Source organism: Triticum aestivum, chromosome 6B, assembly GCF_018294505.1.
Source record: "Triticum aestivum cultivar Chinese Spring chromosome 6B, IWGSC CS RefSeq v2.1, whole genome shotgun sequence".
NCBI classification, from domain to species: domain Eukaryota; kingdom Viridiplantae; phylum Streptophyta; class Magnoliopsida; order Poales; family Poaceae; genus Triticum; species Triticum aestivum.
In genome coordinates, this window is record NC_057810.1 from 674,624,490 (window position 1) to 674,642,988 (window position 18,499).

At 44.2% G+C, this 18,499-nt stretch overlaps 1 protein-coding gene across 1 annotated transcript; it reads left to right on the top strand.

Annotated features, from left to right (window-relative positions):
• Nucleotides 1–267: 267 nt before the first annotated feature.
• LOC123134809 (agamous-like MADS-box protein AGL80) lies at nt 268–1,005 on the top strand. The gene has a single exon (XM_044553977.1). It carries the CDS (start codon nt 268–270, stop codon nt 1,003–1,005), a length of 738 nt encoding a protein of 245 aa, XP_044409912.1.
• Nucleotides 1,006–18,499: the final 17,494 nt, after the last annotated feature.

Below are 18,499 nucleotides of genomic sequence, written 5' to 3' on the forward strand. Positions count from 1 at the left end.
TACAAGGGGCCAACCGTCACACGGGCGTAAATTTAAAAGGTTTAAATGGACGCCAAATATAAAAAAGTTATAAAAAGAAGGTTTAAATGGGTGCCAAAATTACATATGGGCACAATTAAGGCAGTAAATCTGATGCAATATTCATCCAATCTGTCGCCATATCATGAAATTAATTCTTGGGCGATCCCTCCACTATAAATCCACCCCTCCTCCCTGCCTAAACCAACAACTTTCTTTTCCTAGGCTAGTTTTATCCCTTTACCGGAAATGGCTCGCAAGAAGTCGATCCGCAAGAAGGTGACCCTCAAGTACATCGCCAATGACTCCAGCCGGCGCACTAGGTTTAGGAAGCGTCTCGGGGGGCTGATGAAGAAGGCGGCCCAGCTGGCCACCCTGTGCGACGTCAGGTCCTGCGTGGTGGTGTACGGCGAGCGCGAGGCGGAGCCTAAGGTATTCCCTTCCCACGCCGAGGCGGTGGATATCCTCAACGAATTTAAAAGCATGCCAGAGCTAGGGCATTGCAAGAAGACGATGGACCAGGAGGCCTTCCTCACCCAGCGCATCGCCAAGCTCCAGGACCAGGTCTACAAGGCTCGCCGCGAGTGCCAGGACAGCGAGATAAGGTACCTCCTTTACAACATCATGAACGGCAAGCACCCAGGCCTCGTTGGCCTCAGCGTTGAGGAGCTCGTCCGCGTTGGCTGGAAGGTGGACGAGCTCCTCAAGAGCCTCGGCGAACGCATGGAAAAAAACCATGTCCAGGCGCCACCGCCAGCTCCATGCGTCAGCACCGGCAACATAGACATGGGGTCCCTGACACAGTATCTCGCGTCACCGCACCAGCAGGAATACTGGCTTGACATGACGAGCTCCGGAGGGGGCGTCGACACCCAGGTCGGTTGCAACACCAGCCACGATGGTGCCAGCTTCTCCAGCGGTGATCTAATGAGGCAGATGCAGTCCTCCGATCTGGGGTTCAGTTCGAGTCCTTTCCCTCCCATGTAAGTCAGGATGGATGAGGATCTCCAGCCACTTGCATCGCCAGCTATCGTGCGATCGATCCCTCGGTATTTATTTAGTTTCCTGAAAGTGTTTGTTCGTCTATGTGCGTCGTTGTATCCATCTTCCATGCTCTGTGAGCCAAGTCTCTTTTTTTTATTGTAATGTTGTTATTGAATTGTTATTCAGTTGTTCTCTTCCCAAAAGGCTATTTGCATGATCTTTGCTTCTCAATTGGTCGTAAATCTTAAGTTGCACCTGTTTGTTTGTGTCACAATCGTGTTTTGTTGTCTGACATTACTTGCATAGCCAAATACCTGATATATAGTGGCTGCTTGATTGCTGTCAGGTCGTCAAAGAACCTTTTCTTGTGTGCTGGCCTGTTGGGGCTACTGTCAGGGCCTTTAATTTCTTGTTTTTTTGGTGTCTAGAATTTTACCTTTTCTGTGGTTGAAACGAGTTGAAGGTTCGTTCGCTTGGAGCTAGCTAAATGTACTGGATCATTAATATTTTCCTGGATAAAGATTTGAGAATTAATTACCTTCTGTGACTGAATTACATGGCAACAGCTTGCCACAACCAAACATTAAAAGTATGGATGCTCTCCATTGTGCTCTCCTTGGTTGGAGAGCAGTGTCATGTTCTATGTTCTTCGGACCCTCCTCCATTCTTCAGACACACAGGGGTTACTCTATGTCATGCCACTCACCGGACCTTCTTTAGCATGTAAGTTTGAGATTTGGACCTATTTCCATGATGTGTTGACTAGTTATTTTTGCTAGCGGTGAACTCTACAAGCTGGGACAAGTGACCTCATGAGTGCAATTATGGCGTTCCTTCCAAATTCCAAGCTATGATAATCAAGATTTTAAAAAATGTTACCACCAAACGCCCACTTTGACTAACTTTGCAACAAAGAAATCCGCGTTGCTTTTGGAGTCCACGAGATTTGAAGGCGTGTCCAGCAGGAACTGCTAAAACGCCAATGGAAACTATGCGTTCACACTGGTGTCTTCACTCTTCAGCATTAGTAGCACGGAGGAGGCAAGAATAATATTTACCAGCAATAATAAAGTGTCTCCACTTCAGCATATCTCACGCACTAAAACTTTCAATAGTAAGCACCCACACAAATACATTTAGCTTCATTTTGGCGCTTAGAAGAAAAACATCATGCAAAGAACAATGTTAGAACTTAGAATCTATGGAGTTGATAAGGACTAGCCATCCTCTATAGGACAAATGCATCCGTTTCCACCACGTGTTTCCGTCCCTAGTGATCTAGCATAAGTAGTCGTATTTCTGTTGTATGGAAGCCATTACCATTTCTAGTTGACCTTGGACATTTTACATTTAAAACATTATGTTCTTATGGAATATATATAGGTAAATAGATGAACAAAAGAAACAGAAAGGGATGAGACCCATTTCTGTTGTATGGATGAGCAGTAAGATAATACCCGTGATAATTAAGGGGGTAAGGTCAATGGGTACAAAAAGTAAGAAAAGTGACATACAAGTGATTAGTTACGGATAGTGCTGCAGGAAACAAGGAGCAAAAGTGGATTTACTACTAGTACTAGTTTACCAACTGGTTCTGTGTTTTCGCAATTGAATATGATGTGAAAAACAATCCTTCCATGTCTTACATATATCAAAGCGGCAGTCACTGCTAAAGACACAATCCTTCCATGTTTTACATATATCAAAGCGGTTGCCTAAAATATGGAGAAGGTAAGTGCGGTTGTCCACATGTGTTCTCGAGGAGCGTGATAAGACTGAGACTGGTAAATGAAGTTATAGTGCCATACAAAATGATTACTGGACATGAGATAACAGAAAAACTAAGGATGGACATCATGGCTAGATTTCTGAAACCCAAGAGCAAGGATACTATGATTTGTTCGCTAATGGGTTCATTGTTTTTTGTAGAAAATAGATAGATCACTACAGGAAAAACATATGTTGCCTTGTGTTTTTTGTAATCCGAGTGTAATTTATCAGCTGCTCAGCTTATAGCTCGCTAAACCGAGTGTTGCGACCAAGGCATACAAGGAAGAAATAGCCCTCAGCTTATTGCCACCTACTTCGCATATAACGCAAAGCGCTCAACCTTACGATCCACGTAGCGAACAACCAAGCCACGTGGTTGTGCTCGCCGTGCTGACAGCTCCGTGATGGTGATCCGTATAAGCCAAGTGCAGCCTAATGGACCTCGTGTGGCATATATAATACATTTTTGTTCTAAAAATTCAAAAACATTCTGTCTCCTGCAAGCAGACCAGTTGATGAAATGCACTCGGCTTACATTGGATAATATCATGTCCAACCAGCCAATTATATTGTGGGCAACAATCCTCTCTCTCTCTCTCTCTCTCTCTCTCTCTCTCTCTCTCTCCTGCTCCACGGCGCTCCTCCCCTCCCGGCCTCCCCACCTCAGTCGACGCCTCCTCACCACCAAATCTTGAAGCGGACAACTGCGAGGCCTCCTCTCCACCACATCGATGCCGGACCGGACGTGCCTCCACCAGCAAACCAAACGCCGGACGATCGATCGACGTTAAGCTGCAGCACCTCGACACAGGCCGCGCCTCCACCTGCAGCACCGCAACGCCGGCGACCGAGATTTTTTTCATGTATGGACACTCAAATGGTGTGCAAAATGAATGGTGAGGGCAGCAAGGGCACGTTTCACACGGTTGTCTGGAGCATCACAGTACTGAGATTTGTCAAATGGGGGTAGTTAGAATCTTGTAGGGCAAAAGGACTATGAATGTTATCCTAGTTAGTTGTTGTCGTGAGGAACAATGTTTTTTTTTTGAAAAGGAGGATGACCCCCGGCCTCTGCATCATGTATGGACACTCAAATGGTGTGCAAAATGAATGTTGAGGGCAGCAAGGGCACGTTTCACACGGTTGTGGGGAGCATCACAGTACTGAGATTTGTCAAATGGGGGTAGTTAGAATATTGTAGGGCAAAAGGACTATGAATGTTATCCTAGTTAGTTGTTATCGTGAGGAACAAATGTGAATTACCCGAACTTATCAGATCAGTGTTGGATCATTGTTGTTGTCAATATAAACACAATGTTCGTGGAAAGGGGTCAACGTGGTTAGATCATGTAATGAAGATTGGTCGCTAAAGGCAACAAAACAGCATATCTAGTGTGCTTCCTATATTCATTTGGCATTTAATTGAAGTTTAACATACGACCCGTCCATCTTTTTCGATTGAAATGGTAATGTAATGATAATAAGGTAAATGGAGTGAGGGCAAGTTTCACATGTTTGTTAGGTAGCATTACAATACTGAGATTTGGTAATAGAGTTGGAATTCTACATGATGCTGAATGAGTACGTAAGTCATGGTAACTGAAAAATCAAAGATCAGCAAACATGACTTGTCGATAAAAGGATAAGGTGAATACCAACTAGTTAATTTTACAATGCTTCCTTGGAGTTGCCAAACCATAATAAAACGTAGAAATGGGTCAATGGGGTAAGACTGTTAAATATAGATTGACTGCTAGTTAAAGTCAAGCTAATGGACAACTCAAGCATAGACAGTACCACTTTGGCATGTGAACAAGGGGGGCGGTGAATAGGGTTGGTTCTTTAACTGGGTTGTCGTCTTTAGTTGACCTTTGATGTACAACATAGTGTCCGTTCTATATTGAAAACAATCACACAAAATTAGAAATGTGATAAATCCAATAACTATTGTTGAGTCTTTTCACATAATTGCTTTTTGTATTTGTTTTATCATAACAACGCTTCAGAGAGAGAGAGAGAGAGAGAGAGAGAGAGAGAGAGAGAGAGAGAGAGAGATGCATATTTATTTTATCTTGATGTTTCCCTGATATAGCTAGCTAGCATACATATCATCTACTCCCTTCGACCCATAATATAAGAGTGTTTTTGACAGTAGTGCATCATGCACCTCAACTCAACAACATGCCGGCTGACTCTGAACATAGAAGGATCGATGGATTATGTTCATGGCTTCAATCTTTCATACACGTCGGCATGGTAGTCTAAACAGAGATTCATAACATCCCACTATACTTTAAACAGATGTTCATCCCCTTGCAAAAGGAAAAGAAAAATAGTTGTTCGTCACATCCCGCTATTCTGCTTGTATGTCAGCAACATCAGACAAGATGACTTGCAACGTGTACATGGCCCAGTTTTGAACTTGCTAAGGCACCGGCAAGTACACACTACACACACACAAACACACACATCCGCAGAAAAAAGTACACACACACAGAGATTTTATTGCATCTGTCTATTTATCTATATATAATACAACCTATGATTGCCGGCTTTTATGTCCATTCATTAGAAAAAATAGGCATTGTGCACGACAGTCCCCATCAACACAATTTGTTATTTATGAATGCTACTTTATTATTCTTCCCTTTTCTAAAAAACTTTATTATTCTTTAGAGCTTGTGTTGAGGATGCAAATTATATTAAAGGAGTACTGGAGGTTTATGGGTCAGCTACAGGTCAACTAGTAGACCCTTCAAAATGCTCTATGTTGTTTGGTAACTCTTGTTCAGGAGGAATCATGGAGGAAGTAAAAAAAGTTACCGGATCTGGCTTTGAAGAAAAATACCTGGGGCTGCCCACCCCGGATGGCAGGATGTCAAAAGGAAAATTTCCAAAAACTTCAAGTTCGGCTCACAAAGCGTGTATTTTCATTGGTGGTCACCCAACTCAAGTAGGAGAAGGAACTTTGATAGGGGCCGTAGCGCAGTCTATTCCCACATATATCATGAGTGTCTTCAAACTATCTTCGGAAGTGTGTGATGACTTGAATCGTATGGTGAGGAACTACTTCTGGGGTGCAGAAAATGGGAAGAGAAAGACACACTGGTATTCTTGGAAGAAGATTACACGGGCGAAGAAGCAAGGGGGTCTAGGTTTTAAAGACTTCTAGTTATTTAATCAAGCACTACTGGCACGGCAGGCATGGCACATAATTGAGTATCCGAACAGTCTCTATGCCAGATTAATCAAGGCAAAACATTTTCCAAATGGGAAATTTGTTGACTTGGATTTCACTGGAAATCCGTCACCTATGTTTCATGCTATCACTCATGGTTTGGAGCTCCTCAGAAACGGAATTGTGTGGAGGATTGGGAATGGGCAAAGTGTATGTATTTGGCGGGATAGGTGGATCGTGAGGGAACCAATTGGTGGCCTAATCCCAACAAAAAAGAAGATGCCGTCTCAAGTGGGTTTCAAAGTTGATTGTCCATAACGGTGAGTGGGACATGGACATGATCAGGCAACACTTCCTTCCTGTGGATGTGGAAGAAATTCGGCCTGCCCCTCGTTTCGGCGATGACTTTATTGCATGGGGGGCGGATAAAAGCGGAAGATTTACTGTCTGAAGTGCTTATAGTCTAGCAAGTGATGAACTAGTGAATGCGGCCTCGGTCTCTACTAGCTCGCGACCTGATGGCAGTCACCAAGGTTGGAATGATACATGGCACTGTGATGTTCCACCAAAAGTACAATCCTTTGAATGGAGACTTGCCACTGACTTGCTTGCAACATGAAAGAACAAAGTCGAAGGAAACTGGAGACCTCTGCTATATACCCATTGTGTGATAGGGAAGAGGAAGATTAATTTCATGTCATCTACTCATCTAATCACGCGGTATACTTATGGAATGCCACGGCGAGTGAGTGGACATTGTGTGAAAGAAAAAGTATAAAAAATGTGGGCTAAGATTAGTTCTTCCACCTTCTAACTAATATTGATGAAGGAACTCAGGCACGCCTTATGATGTTATTTTGGAGAATATGGTATGTCAGGAATGAATTGGTACATTCTAAACCATTGCCTCATGTGCATGTCTCGGTCCAGTTCCTAGGAAGCTATCTAGAATCTTTGCAAGGCATAAAGGAGTCTACAAACATTAATCAAGTTAAAGGAAAATCAGTTGTTAGACCGGACTATATACAGAAAGTTTGCAGTTTGGATGTATCATGGACAGTATATGGATGTATCGTGGACAAAGCCAGCAGTTTGAAGGATAAAGTTGAACACTGATGGGTCGGTGTCACAGTCAAGGGCACGAGCGAAAAGATCCTCAGTGATCATGATATGGCCCCATCATTTTTTCATAATGCAGGCACCTCGATTCATGCGGTGATATACTAGAACCTGAATTGTTGACGTTCAAAGAAGGAATTTCTTTGGAACTTCAGTGGAGTAATTTGCCAATCGACATCAAAATAGATTGTTTGGAAGCCATCACCATGATAAGAGAAGTTGCTAGAAATAACTCAAAATATGCTTTTATAGTTAGAGATATCATTACTAGTATGGGGGAATAGATTCTTGCATTACTCATTCTCGTCGGAACTGTAATATGGCTAGTAACTTCATGGCTAATTTTGTTAGGTTGCAATGGCGAACTGCTGTTTGGATAGGCTCTGGTCTGAAAGAGGTCATGGAGATTGTTGAACGAGATGTAAACTGAACTTTTGAGTAATCCAAGAATTATTTTCACACACAAAAATATAAGACATAGTACTTATGCCGCATGCAATTTTGGTGTCGGAAGCATATACCACTTGACATTTCCTGTTCGTGGTCTATCTCCGTCATAATCTATATCTCCTTATGTAATAGTCGTTAAACCCTATATCACCATATTCAATAATCACTGCTCCAACAGTCCCTATAAACCCCACCATACATTATTGTCATATCCGAAGCAAAAAAATCCAGATTTTAACAACTGACATTCTTTAAATCTTTTGAGGTACAAGAAGACCATTTGTTCCCGCAAAAAAATATCATGTGTATCCATTGAAAAATGTATTTAGTACTCTCTCTATTTGAATAAAACGAGCATCTCACTAGCCATATTCAAATTTTGACTGAAGAAACATAATTTCACAAATTAACTTACATAGTCAACATATAACTTTCTTTTCTAATGACGAGAGAGTAACATTACACTCATCCACAAAAAAAGAGTAACATTACAGTATTTGGCATAGTTCGTCAATATAGTGAGACATATTTTATTAAATGTGACATTTCATAGGCACGGTTGACACCCACTCAGATTATCAAACATTGTAGAACCAGAGGGTGTACAAAATTTTGAAAGTCAATGTGCCTAAGAGAAGATAGACAAATGATGCACTGGATTTGGACTCTAGGTCGACTTCGACTAGATGGTACACATAGTGGATTTCCTTCTGAATAAATTAAACTAAATGGATCATGTGTACGAGTAAAGAAAATGTGTGTCTGTAACATGGTTTGCTAATTAAGCTTAATATATTGTTCCAAAAATATGGTGCAAAAATATGATAATGTGTGATATTCTTCCCAGACACCCTATTTTAGTTGTTTCTTAACTAAGACACTTGGGCATCTTGTAGGCAATGTAGTGACGTAAAACCATGCACATCAAGGAAATGCACAATGGTGCTATCTTAGCAATGAATATTAGGATGATTCTAAAATGTAAGGTAGACATAAAAAAATATGTTTGCTTTTTTTGGCCAAGAGATGGAAATTTCAAAAGAAAGGTATGAGATGCCATATTTTCATCCCACCTTATTTTAATACTTTTCGGCAACACATATTATTTTAGGCATATAAACGGTTATTGAATGCAGATGCATGACACTAAGAAACAATCTGTTGCGGAACTTTTTTCATTTTCTTCTTTTTAGTCTGGGCACTACAGGTTATCGATGGCTTGTCCATAGAAGGATAATTGTGTCGTGGGTATTCTATGGCACGCCATCAGTAGTTGGTCTAACCTTCTCTAATTTGAGGATAGATTGGTGTGGTTACTAGTGGCGTGACATTATTCTTCATGCCATCAGTAATCAAGTTATTGGCGGCGTGACCATGTATTAGCACACCACCAGTAACTTAGGTCATGTCCCATTCATTTGTTTCATTTGGTAGTGACGTGGATTTTTGATGCCACGTCGCCAGTAACCTATTATAGGTGGCGTACCAATTATACCAACGCCGCCACTATTTGGAAAAATAGTGGTGGCGTTGATTGAAACCGGGGAGCCACCAATAGAAGTCATGTATAAGCATTTCTCCAATAGTGACTGAGACACTAGGTCATCTGGCAGGCAATGTAGAGATGTACAACCACGCACGTCAAGTTAATGTATAATGGTGCTATCTTAGCAATGAATATTAGAATGATTCTGACATGTAAGAGAGAAAAAAAAATGTTTGCTTTTGTTGCCAAGAGATGGAAATTTCAAAAGAAAAGTGTGAGGGGCCATATTTTCAATTTGTTTAGGCAACACATATTATTTTATGCATATAAGCGATTATTGAATCTAAATGACACTATAAGAGACAATCTATTGCAAAAAAAAGTGTACTATCTAAGTAGTGTGAAATAAAGAAGGTAAAATATCTAATAACCCGTTGTACATGCCCTAAAAATGTATTAGATTATAAATAAAATTCGACAACACGATTCTGGATAGCTAGAGCATGTGTCCAAAATGTAAGGACTAATATGGTGTGAAAATGTCATTGCATTAGTTTATATCAGTAAAATATTGTTCAGCTACTCGGACATAGTTATATGCTTATAGTAATATAATCTAGTCATGCTACCTTACATATGATTATCAAGGGTGATGATCGATTGGTGAGTAACTGTTGCAGTACCAAATTTATATTTTTACAATGCTTCTGCAAATTCTTAGTACGTTGGCGGATTTTTAGAAATCCTTCTCGCCAAAAAATCTCACTATTGCGCTAATAAGTACTTATTTTAAGATGTGAATTTTATTAAAAAGTTATTGCGATGATTTGATTTTAAAAATGCTCCACTAAGAATTCACAAGCACAGTGTGTGTGTGCAATAAAACCGATTGTTTTCATAAATTTATTATTAGTTACAACAAGGGAAAGATAAATAAGAGTTGGAATTACTTACATGGAATTGTGCGAACAATGGTGTAGCAAGAGCATAAGGACAAAGGGGGAGAGGCCGGTAACCATTTCAAGCAAGACATGACCAGAAGCAAGACGCAGAAGCCATCTAAACATGAAAACAGTATGTAATGGGGAATTGAACACTGATCAGTCTATGATTAGGGAGTTAGTGCAACTAAATCTTGTTTTGTAAGCATCCAATTAAAAATGAGAATCATTATATAATAATAATAATAATAATAATAATAATAATAATAATTATTATTATTATTATTATTATTATTATTATTATTATTATTTGGGGTACAAATACAAATTATTGATTACAAAAAATTAGTACAGTATGCATAACAACACGGTAGATTACTACATAACATATATATTAATATCTCAGTGATTAAATCAAACATACCCAAGAGAGAACTATGCTTGAAAAAGCCTCATATTTGTGAATTTGATACCACTTTATAAAATACTAGCCCGCACATCGGACATGCCACTTTGCTAGTTGTCAAACAGTGCAATCTATTTGAGCATGAACTTGTTTTGAATGGCATCTATGGGTGACTAGCATCTAGGAGCTAGAGCACATGTGGTGCACATCGTTTTTTCTAGGATTTGTAGAAAGATCAGATGTTAAGAAAGTCTAAGTTAATTCACTAATCACTTGTGTATTTTCTATGTACTTTGAAAATGTTAAACATGACTGTGAGATCCTCGCTAAAGAAGGTTTTGAATTCCAATATAAAGCATGGACAAATTTGGAAGAATTTTGGGCACAAATATATACATGTGATAATATTATCATTTTTTTACTATTTACTGCAGAGCAACAACCCTACAGTCTTTATTCCAGAAATCTTTCCCTCGGCCTATTTAATCTGCTCCCACCAGGAGTCGAATCCAGGACCTCGGGTGCTACTAAGATCAATGCAACCACTAGGCTACAGTCCCGTTCGATGTGATAATATTATCGTTGTTTCTATGGATTGTAAAAAGATATAAATTAAATTTCTCGGAAAATTTCTAGATATCTATTTTTATGTGAGAGAATTCATATTATAATATTTGACCATGTGATAAATAATCTTACATAAATTTTTTATATGAAAAGTTTATTATTTTATACAAACTTTGGATTTATGGTTTTGTAAAAGAGTTAAATAATTTAGGGTCTGGCCCGATTGATTTCCCGTTTTGGTTTATTGTCAGTTGGAATGATCAAATAGATGAGTTATCGTTTAGTTTTATCACCTTTTCACGTAACCTTTAGTTGCGTTAAGCCAACAAGAACCAAATAAGAAGCATAAGTGTGCAAGCCTTTTATTTGCTCCATATTTTATCCTCACTAGATGACCCATTATGCCAATTAACGCAGAGACCAACCGCAGGTCGGAAGTTAAGCGAACCATTTGAAATTTCAGGGAGTTGGAGAGTTAGCTCCAACATTTGGTATCAGCGCTAGGTGATGACGAAGACGATGCCATGTGACTCTTCAGCGAGTGGAGCATTGGTGCCGAGCTACTCGGCAGCTATGGCGGTGGCCGCGACGGCAGCGATGACGGCGGAAGCGGGGAAGCATCCATTCCTGCTGCTCACGGGGACGAACTACGTGGACCGGGTGATGAGGATGAAATACCTCTTGCGAGCCAATGGCGCATGGGCTGCCTCGTGCGGCATCATCCGCGGAGGTCGACAAGGGCAAAGAGGAGATTGCCATGACGATCATCTCCCAGTCGATCGACGACCCGACGCTGCTGCGAGTTGAGGAGAAGGAGACCGGGGCCGATGTGTAGGCGGCGCTACGCTCCATGCACGTGGGCATCGAGCGCGTCCGAGAGGCAAGGATTCAGTCCTTGCAATCAGAGTTTCATGGCTTCAAGAAGGGGGATGTGGAGTCTGTGGATGATTTCGCGACGAGGTTCATGACGCTCATGGGGTGCATCCATGAGCTTGGTGATCTGACGGAGGAGAAGTACGTCGTCAAGAAGGTGCTTTGAGTCGTCTCCAAAAAGTTCATCCACATTGCGTCGTCCGTTACGCTGTTCGGCGACACCAACAAGATGGCCATGGAGGACGCCATTAGTTCAATCAAGGCGCATGAGGAGCTCCTTAAGGGTGGGAGACGATACGTGAAGAGGAGCAACTTCTCATGACTAGAGGACACAACTCGTCGCAAGGACGGGGTCGTGGTCGTGGAGAAGGTGAAGGGCGCAGCGACAAAAATGAGGTACAATGTTACAATTGTCGTGAACTTGATCACGTTGCTTGGGAGTGTCCAGAGAAGAAGGAGAAGGAGGAGAAGGCACTGCTGGTCGGCTACGGCAACGACGGACCGGCCCTCCTTTGAAGTTTCTGCGTGAAGAATGGAGATCAAGATTAGGGGCTGAATGTTAGATATAATCTTGATGTCTTGTTTGTCTGCCTGTTTACTTTCGTTTTTTCATGTAGTAGTGTGTCTGTGCAGAGATACGTGCGAGGCATACACCTTATGATTTCAGTGTGAAGAGCATGCATGGAGAGATTCCAACGTGTGGTGAGAAGCTGCTCCATGCATGGATCTGAAGCTAACGGGCTACACAAGTGATCTAGCAAGTTTGACATGCATGCGTGTATTAGTGCCATGAGAATAGGTCATGATTTAGTTGGTTAGTGGAGCAGGTCGTGCGCATAAGAGCCGGGTAGGTTGTGGCCTGGCAACGTGTGCTAGCTACTTAAAGTGTTGTAATCCAGTTTGTTTGATCAAGGGAACAGAGAAGACAACTTCTAGTTGTGACATAACGCAAGGCCAAAATCTTTCGCATATTTTGTGAGCCGTGCGACGCAGCAGAGTGAGTGCTTTAGGAAGTTGAGGGAGTCAGGTCCAACACAAGGCAACTAAAAAGCCAATTCCCGGTACCCAGCACAGGCGAATCGAATTTGTTTCGAGGCAGCGAAGTTGTGGTTGTACATTCTGTTAACTTTTTGCGTTATAAATTTTAAAACCATGGGGCCCACCCTTGTGTCAAGGCGCGGGACCCACTTTCAGTATTGGTGGCTGATACGTCTCTAATGTATGTATTTTTCCTAATGTTTTTCCTCTTGTTTTGGACTCTAATTTGCATGATTTGAATGAAACTAACCTGGACTGACGTTGTTTTCAGCAAAACTATCATGGTGTTGTTTTTGTGCAGAAATAAAAGTTCTCTGATTGGCACGAAACTTTGCGAAGATTTTTTATTCAATAAATAACAATTTCTGGAGCCAAGAACCACTGGAGGAGGGCACCTGGGTGGGCACAACCCACCAGGGCGCCCCTCCCCTCCAGGCGTGCCCAGGTGGGTTGTTGTTCCCACCTAGTGGCCCCGCAGACTCCAACCTTGATACTATAAAATCACATATTTGAATAAAAAACTCAAGGAGAAATAATTATCGCGTTTTACGAAACGGAGCCACTGCCACATCCTGTTCTTCATCGGGAGGCCAGATCTGGAGTCCCTTTGGGGCTCCGGAGAGGGGGATCTTCGATCTTCGTCATCACCAACCCTTCTCCATCGCCAATTCCATGATGTTCCCCACCGGGAGTGAGTAATTCCTTCGCAGGCTCACTGGTCGGTGAGGAGTTGAATGAGATTCATCATGTAACCGAGTTAGTTTTGTTAGGGCTTGCTCCCTAGTATCCATTGTGTTCTGAGATTGATGTTGCTATGACTTTGCCATGCTTAATGCTCGTCACTCTGGGCTCGGGTGCCATGATTTCATATTTGAACCGTTTATGTTATCACTATTATATCTATGTTCTAGATCCGATCTTGCAAGTTATAGTCACCTACTATGTGTTATGATCCGGCAAACTCGGAGTGACAGAAGTCGGGACACTTCCCGGTGGTGACCGTAGTTTGAGGAGTTCCTGTATTCACTGTGTGTTAATGATTTGTTCAGCTTCTCCATTAAAAGGAGGCCTTAATATCCCTTAGTTTCCGATAGGACCCCGCTGCCACGGGAGAGTACGACAAAAGATGCCATGCAAGTTCTTTCCATAAGCACGTATACCTATTTACGAAATACATGCCTACATTATATTTATGAACTGGAGCTAGTGCTGTATCGCCCTACGTTATGACTATTATACGATGAATATCATCCATTGAATTCACCGATTCAATGCCTACGAATTTCTCTCATATTGTTCTTGCTAAGTTATTACTGCTATTGTTACTATTGCGCTTGCTATCGTTACTGCTACAAAATCATTGTTATCACTGTTACCGTTACTATTGCTGGTGCTACTACTATCGAAACTACCATACTACTTTGCTACTGATCACTTTGCTGCAGATAAGTAATCTCCAGGTGTAGTTGAATTGACAACTCATGTCGGTGCAATAGACCCTGATTATGTTACCCTAATGGTGCGTAGGCACGGGAACAATATTATGGCACCAGGCCATGCCAGAGTACAAGAGACCAAGATCTTGGAAGGACGAACATACAGAGCAAGATAACCAAGAACAAGCCAGAGAAGCAAGAAACCACCAAGAGAAAATCCTCTCTTGCCGGGCAAACAAGCTTGACGAGGGCAAAGCCGCCCCCGGAAGAGAATACCCAAGACGTCCCGGCACAGCCTGCCGAAACTCACGGAGGCAAGAAACACCTCATCAACCACTCCACCACGACCCACACCGTCAATCAGTGCGGTGTCAAGCCGTAGAGTGATTAAGTGGCAACCATTCGCCACCTCGTGGCCTCTTTCTACAGGAAAGCCTACAGATGACACTCGTCCTGCGATGTGTTGAACAAGCAGGCGCGAAGTTGGCAAAATAAGCCCGGCAAGGCTTGCCGGGCGAACAATGTTGTGACGTTGAGCGGCGCATTTAATGCGCTCTGTCAGCCTGCAGAATTAGGTATCATAGCAATTTTTGCTATCATATCAATGCATAATGACTGATTTGCAATTCTCGTGACCCCTTGATCTATAAAAGGAGGCCCATGGCAACCGTAGAAAGGATTGGAAAGTTGGAAACCCACACACTCATACGTGCATAGCCACTGCCGCCCCTATCGAGCAAGTGTACTATGATCCACCACCATTCTTCCACCATCAATCCACCAAAGCAGAAGTAGGGTTTTACGCCTCACGGCTGCCCAAACCTGGGTAAAATTGCTCGTGTGATCCTTGCTGTGCTGCCTCACGCTTCTCTGCTCTTTATGCAACGTGACATTCCCCAGCCGAACCAGCAAGGGACCCTTGGTCCCATAGGTGGCCGTGGTTTCCCATGACATGTTTGGTGCGCCAAGTAGGTGGACGTCATTTGCGCACCATGTCATCTTCATCGCCATCTTCGACTTCGATGGCGCCATCAACCATGGCGCCCAAGAAGAAATCCGGTGTTTGGCTCGCCCGTCCACCTCAAAGGCTCCGCCACCCGCAGCTACCAATGCTATGGGAGGTGCGGAGGCACGCGAGGATGTGGACGCCGCTGGGGATGTGCTCAGAGTAGGCGGCACCATAACCACTTCCCCCGCGGACGAAGCAGGAGTGGGAGGCACCGGAGGAGAGCGACATTAGCAACACCCTGATGGCCACACTCCATGAGGTACGGGTAAAGGGACTACTCCGTCCACACCTCTTCCTCTCGCCGACGGGCACAACCGTAGTAATGGCACTCAGTCAGGGGCGAATCGTCACCCTCTGGCCGCCCCTGTCACGGGAGCGACCGCAGCGCATGCGCCTCCTCCTGGGCTAGTCGACCAAGCCGGTGCGCCCGACGGAGCCGCTGGCCCTCAAACGCCTTCGCCGCGGCACCATGCCATCCAGGTGGCCGTCGCGCAATAGCGGGGGCATAGTACTGTTGCTGCTGGCACCGTCAGAAGCCGAGCAATGGTACGATCTGCATCATCATCACCCATGCCGAGCATGACAACGGAGGCCATGGCGCGGGCTCAGCTGCTACTCAGGTTCTCGCCAGCAGCTGAGTAGATGGACGAGTGGCTGGCCACCATCAAGAGCCTGCTCGGTTTCGCCAAGGCTGGGGGCTCACAACAAGCTGGCCCGCCACGGCGTCCCTAAGTGACGACAACGGCTTGTGCTGCTGGTCGTACGGAAGGGGCCACCCCCACAGTGCAGTCGCTGCCATGGCAACCAGCGCGAGCTCGGCAGCACCAAGAGCCTGATGACGTCTTGACGGCCTCTTGTGACCCTCGAGCACGTCCAGATCGATGGCAAGACCTAGAGGACAGGTGGAGGTAAGACGCGCGCGTTGTCGTTGAGCAACATCGTGACGACCGCCGCCAGACCGATGGGTGCAACGGTCCTGACGTCGACGAGCCTGTTCTCAATATTGGTTGGTGCCTAGCTTTTGAGGTTGGGTGCCCTGCCTTTACTCGTGAGCTGTGGCAAGTCCGTGTGCCGTTTGTCCGCACGTTTAAGCCATAGATACCCAAGAAGTATGATGGGAGGCTCAACCTGGTAGAGTTTCTAAGCATCTACACCATTGCCATCCAAGCTATCGGGGAAGAGATGAGAAGGTATTCACCAACTACTTTCCTTTGGCTCTCAAGTCTAATGTGAGGTCTTGGCTGATGCACCTGCCAGAGAACTCTATTTTGTCATGGGCTGACCTTTGCCATGAGTTCATTGGCACCTTCGCTGACGGCCATCAAGAACCAGGCCGGCAGAAAGAAGCAGAAACTCTCCGGAAGTATTTGCAAAGATTCAGCAGAGTCCACAGGAATATCCCGAACATCCATCCGACAGCTGTGTTAGCCGCCTTCCAGTCCAATGTGCGCAACCACAGGATTCGTTCCAAGATGAATGTACGGTTGCCCAAGACTGTGAAAGAGCTTTACACCCTGGTGGATAAGTGTGCTCGAATGGAGGAAGGAAGGAAGTTACCTGAAGAGGAGGACTGCATCAATATTGATTTAGAGGAAGATGATGAATCCACCAGTCAGAAGAAGTAGAAGCACAATAAGAGGCGCAAGGATAAGGCAGTGATGACTGTTGAAGGATTGGGTATGCCTAGTACCGACAAGACAACCAAGGCTAAAGTCCCCGGCAAGGAAGTTGCCATGTGTGCTGACTACCAGGAAGCTGCGGCTGCCGAGAAGGCCGGGAAAGGCGATGGGCCGTATTGCAAGATTCATCGGATAAAGGGCCACGGCCCTTCAAGAGTGTTATTAGGTTGAGCAGCTTGTCAAGAGGCAAAGAGCTGAGTACGAGAAGCATGACAAGGAAAAGGGTCAGAATGTTGCTGGCAATAAGGGTTGAGGTGGTGAAGCAAATCGCCCCGGCAAACCTTTTCGAAACAAAGGAAAACCCGCCAGAGGTCAAGACAAGGAAGCCTGTGATGATGAGAGTGATGGAGGGGATGAAGAGGAAACCAGTGAGTAAGAGTTTCAGAAGGCCACTGATGCACTATGCATTGACGGGGGTGCATCCCTGCACACCTCTCACCACCAACACAAACGGTGGGTGCGTGAGGTCAATGTCATGGAACCAACACCAGAGGCCTGGAAACCACTCAAGTGGTGACGCATGCCCATCATCTTTGACGAGGAGGATCATCCTAACCATACCACTGCGGTAGGGTGTTTGCCATTGTTGTTCTCTCCGACAATTCGCAATGTCAAGGTCACTAAGATATTGGTCGACGATGGGGCTGGTTTGAATCTAATTTCCCCAAAGGTTATCAACATGCTTCAGATAGCAGAAGAGGAGTTAGAGGTCACCGGCACCTTTCAAGGAGTTAATCCCAGCAGGAGTCATCCTAAGGGAAAGATCACGTTGCCTGTAACATTTTGAGGGGAGTTGAACTATCGGGCAGAAAATATTGTGTTTGATGTGGTCGACCTCCCCTTGCCATACAATGAGATCCTTGGATGACCAGCCCTGGCCAAATTCATGGAGGAATCCCACTATGTCTACAATACCTTGAACATGCCTGGGCTAGTTGGAGTCATTTCCATCCCATAAGATGAGAAGGACGCAATCATTTGCATGTACAAGATGTACTGGGACACGATCGCGGTAGAGGCAGCGGCAGCAGGAGTTCCCGCCAAGGAAAGCAGAGGAAAGAAGAAGGATAGCAAGGACGCTGGCAAAGAATCCGGGAAACGTACCTCTTCGGAGTGTGCTGCGCCTATTGATGATTTGCCGGAGAGTTCGAACAGCAAAAGGACCAAGGTTACTGCTCCACAAGTGAAGAAGGTCCCAGCAGGGCTGGCTGGCGATGATGGTACCTTCACCATCAGCGCCACCCTTGATGACAAATAGGAAAGCATGCTCGTTGCCTTCCTGCGGACGAATATCGATGTGTTTGCCTAGCAACCATCTGATATCCTTGGTGTTCCCAGGGAGGTAATCGAGCACCACCTTGTTGTCTGCCCACACGCAGACCTGTCAAGCAGAAAGTAAGGAAGCAGGCCTTGGAGAGGCAGCAGTTTATTGTAGAGGAGATCAAGAATCTTGAAGCAGCTGGTTTGGTCAGAGGAGTGCTACATCCCACTTGGCTAGCAAATCCAGTAGTAGTCCGTAAGGCTAACAGGAAATGGAGGCTTTGC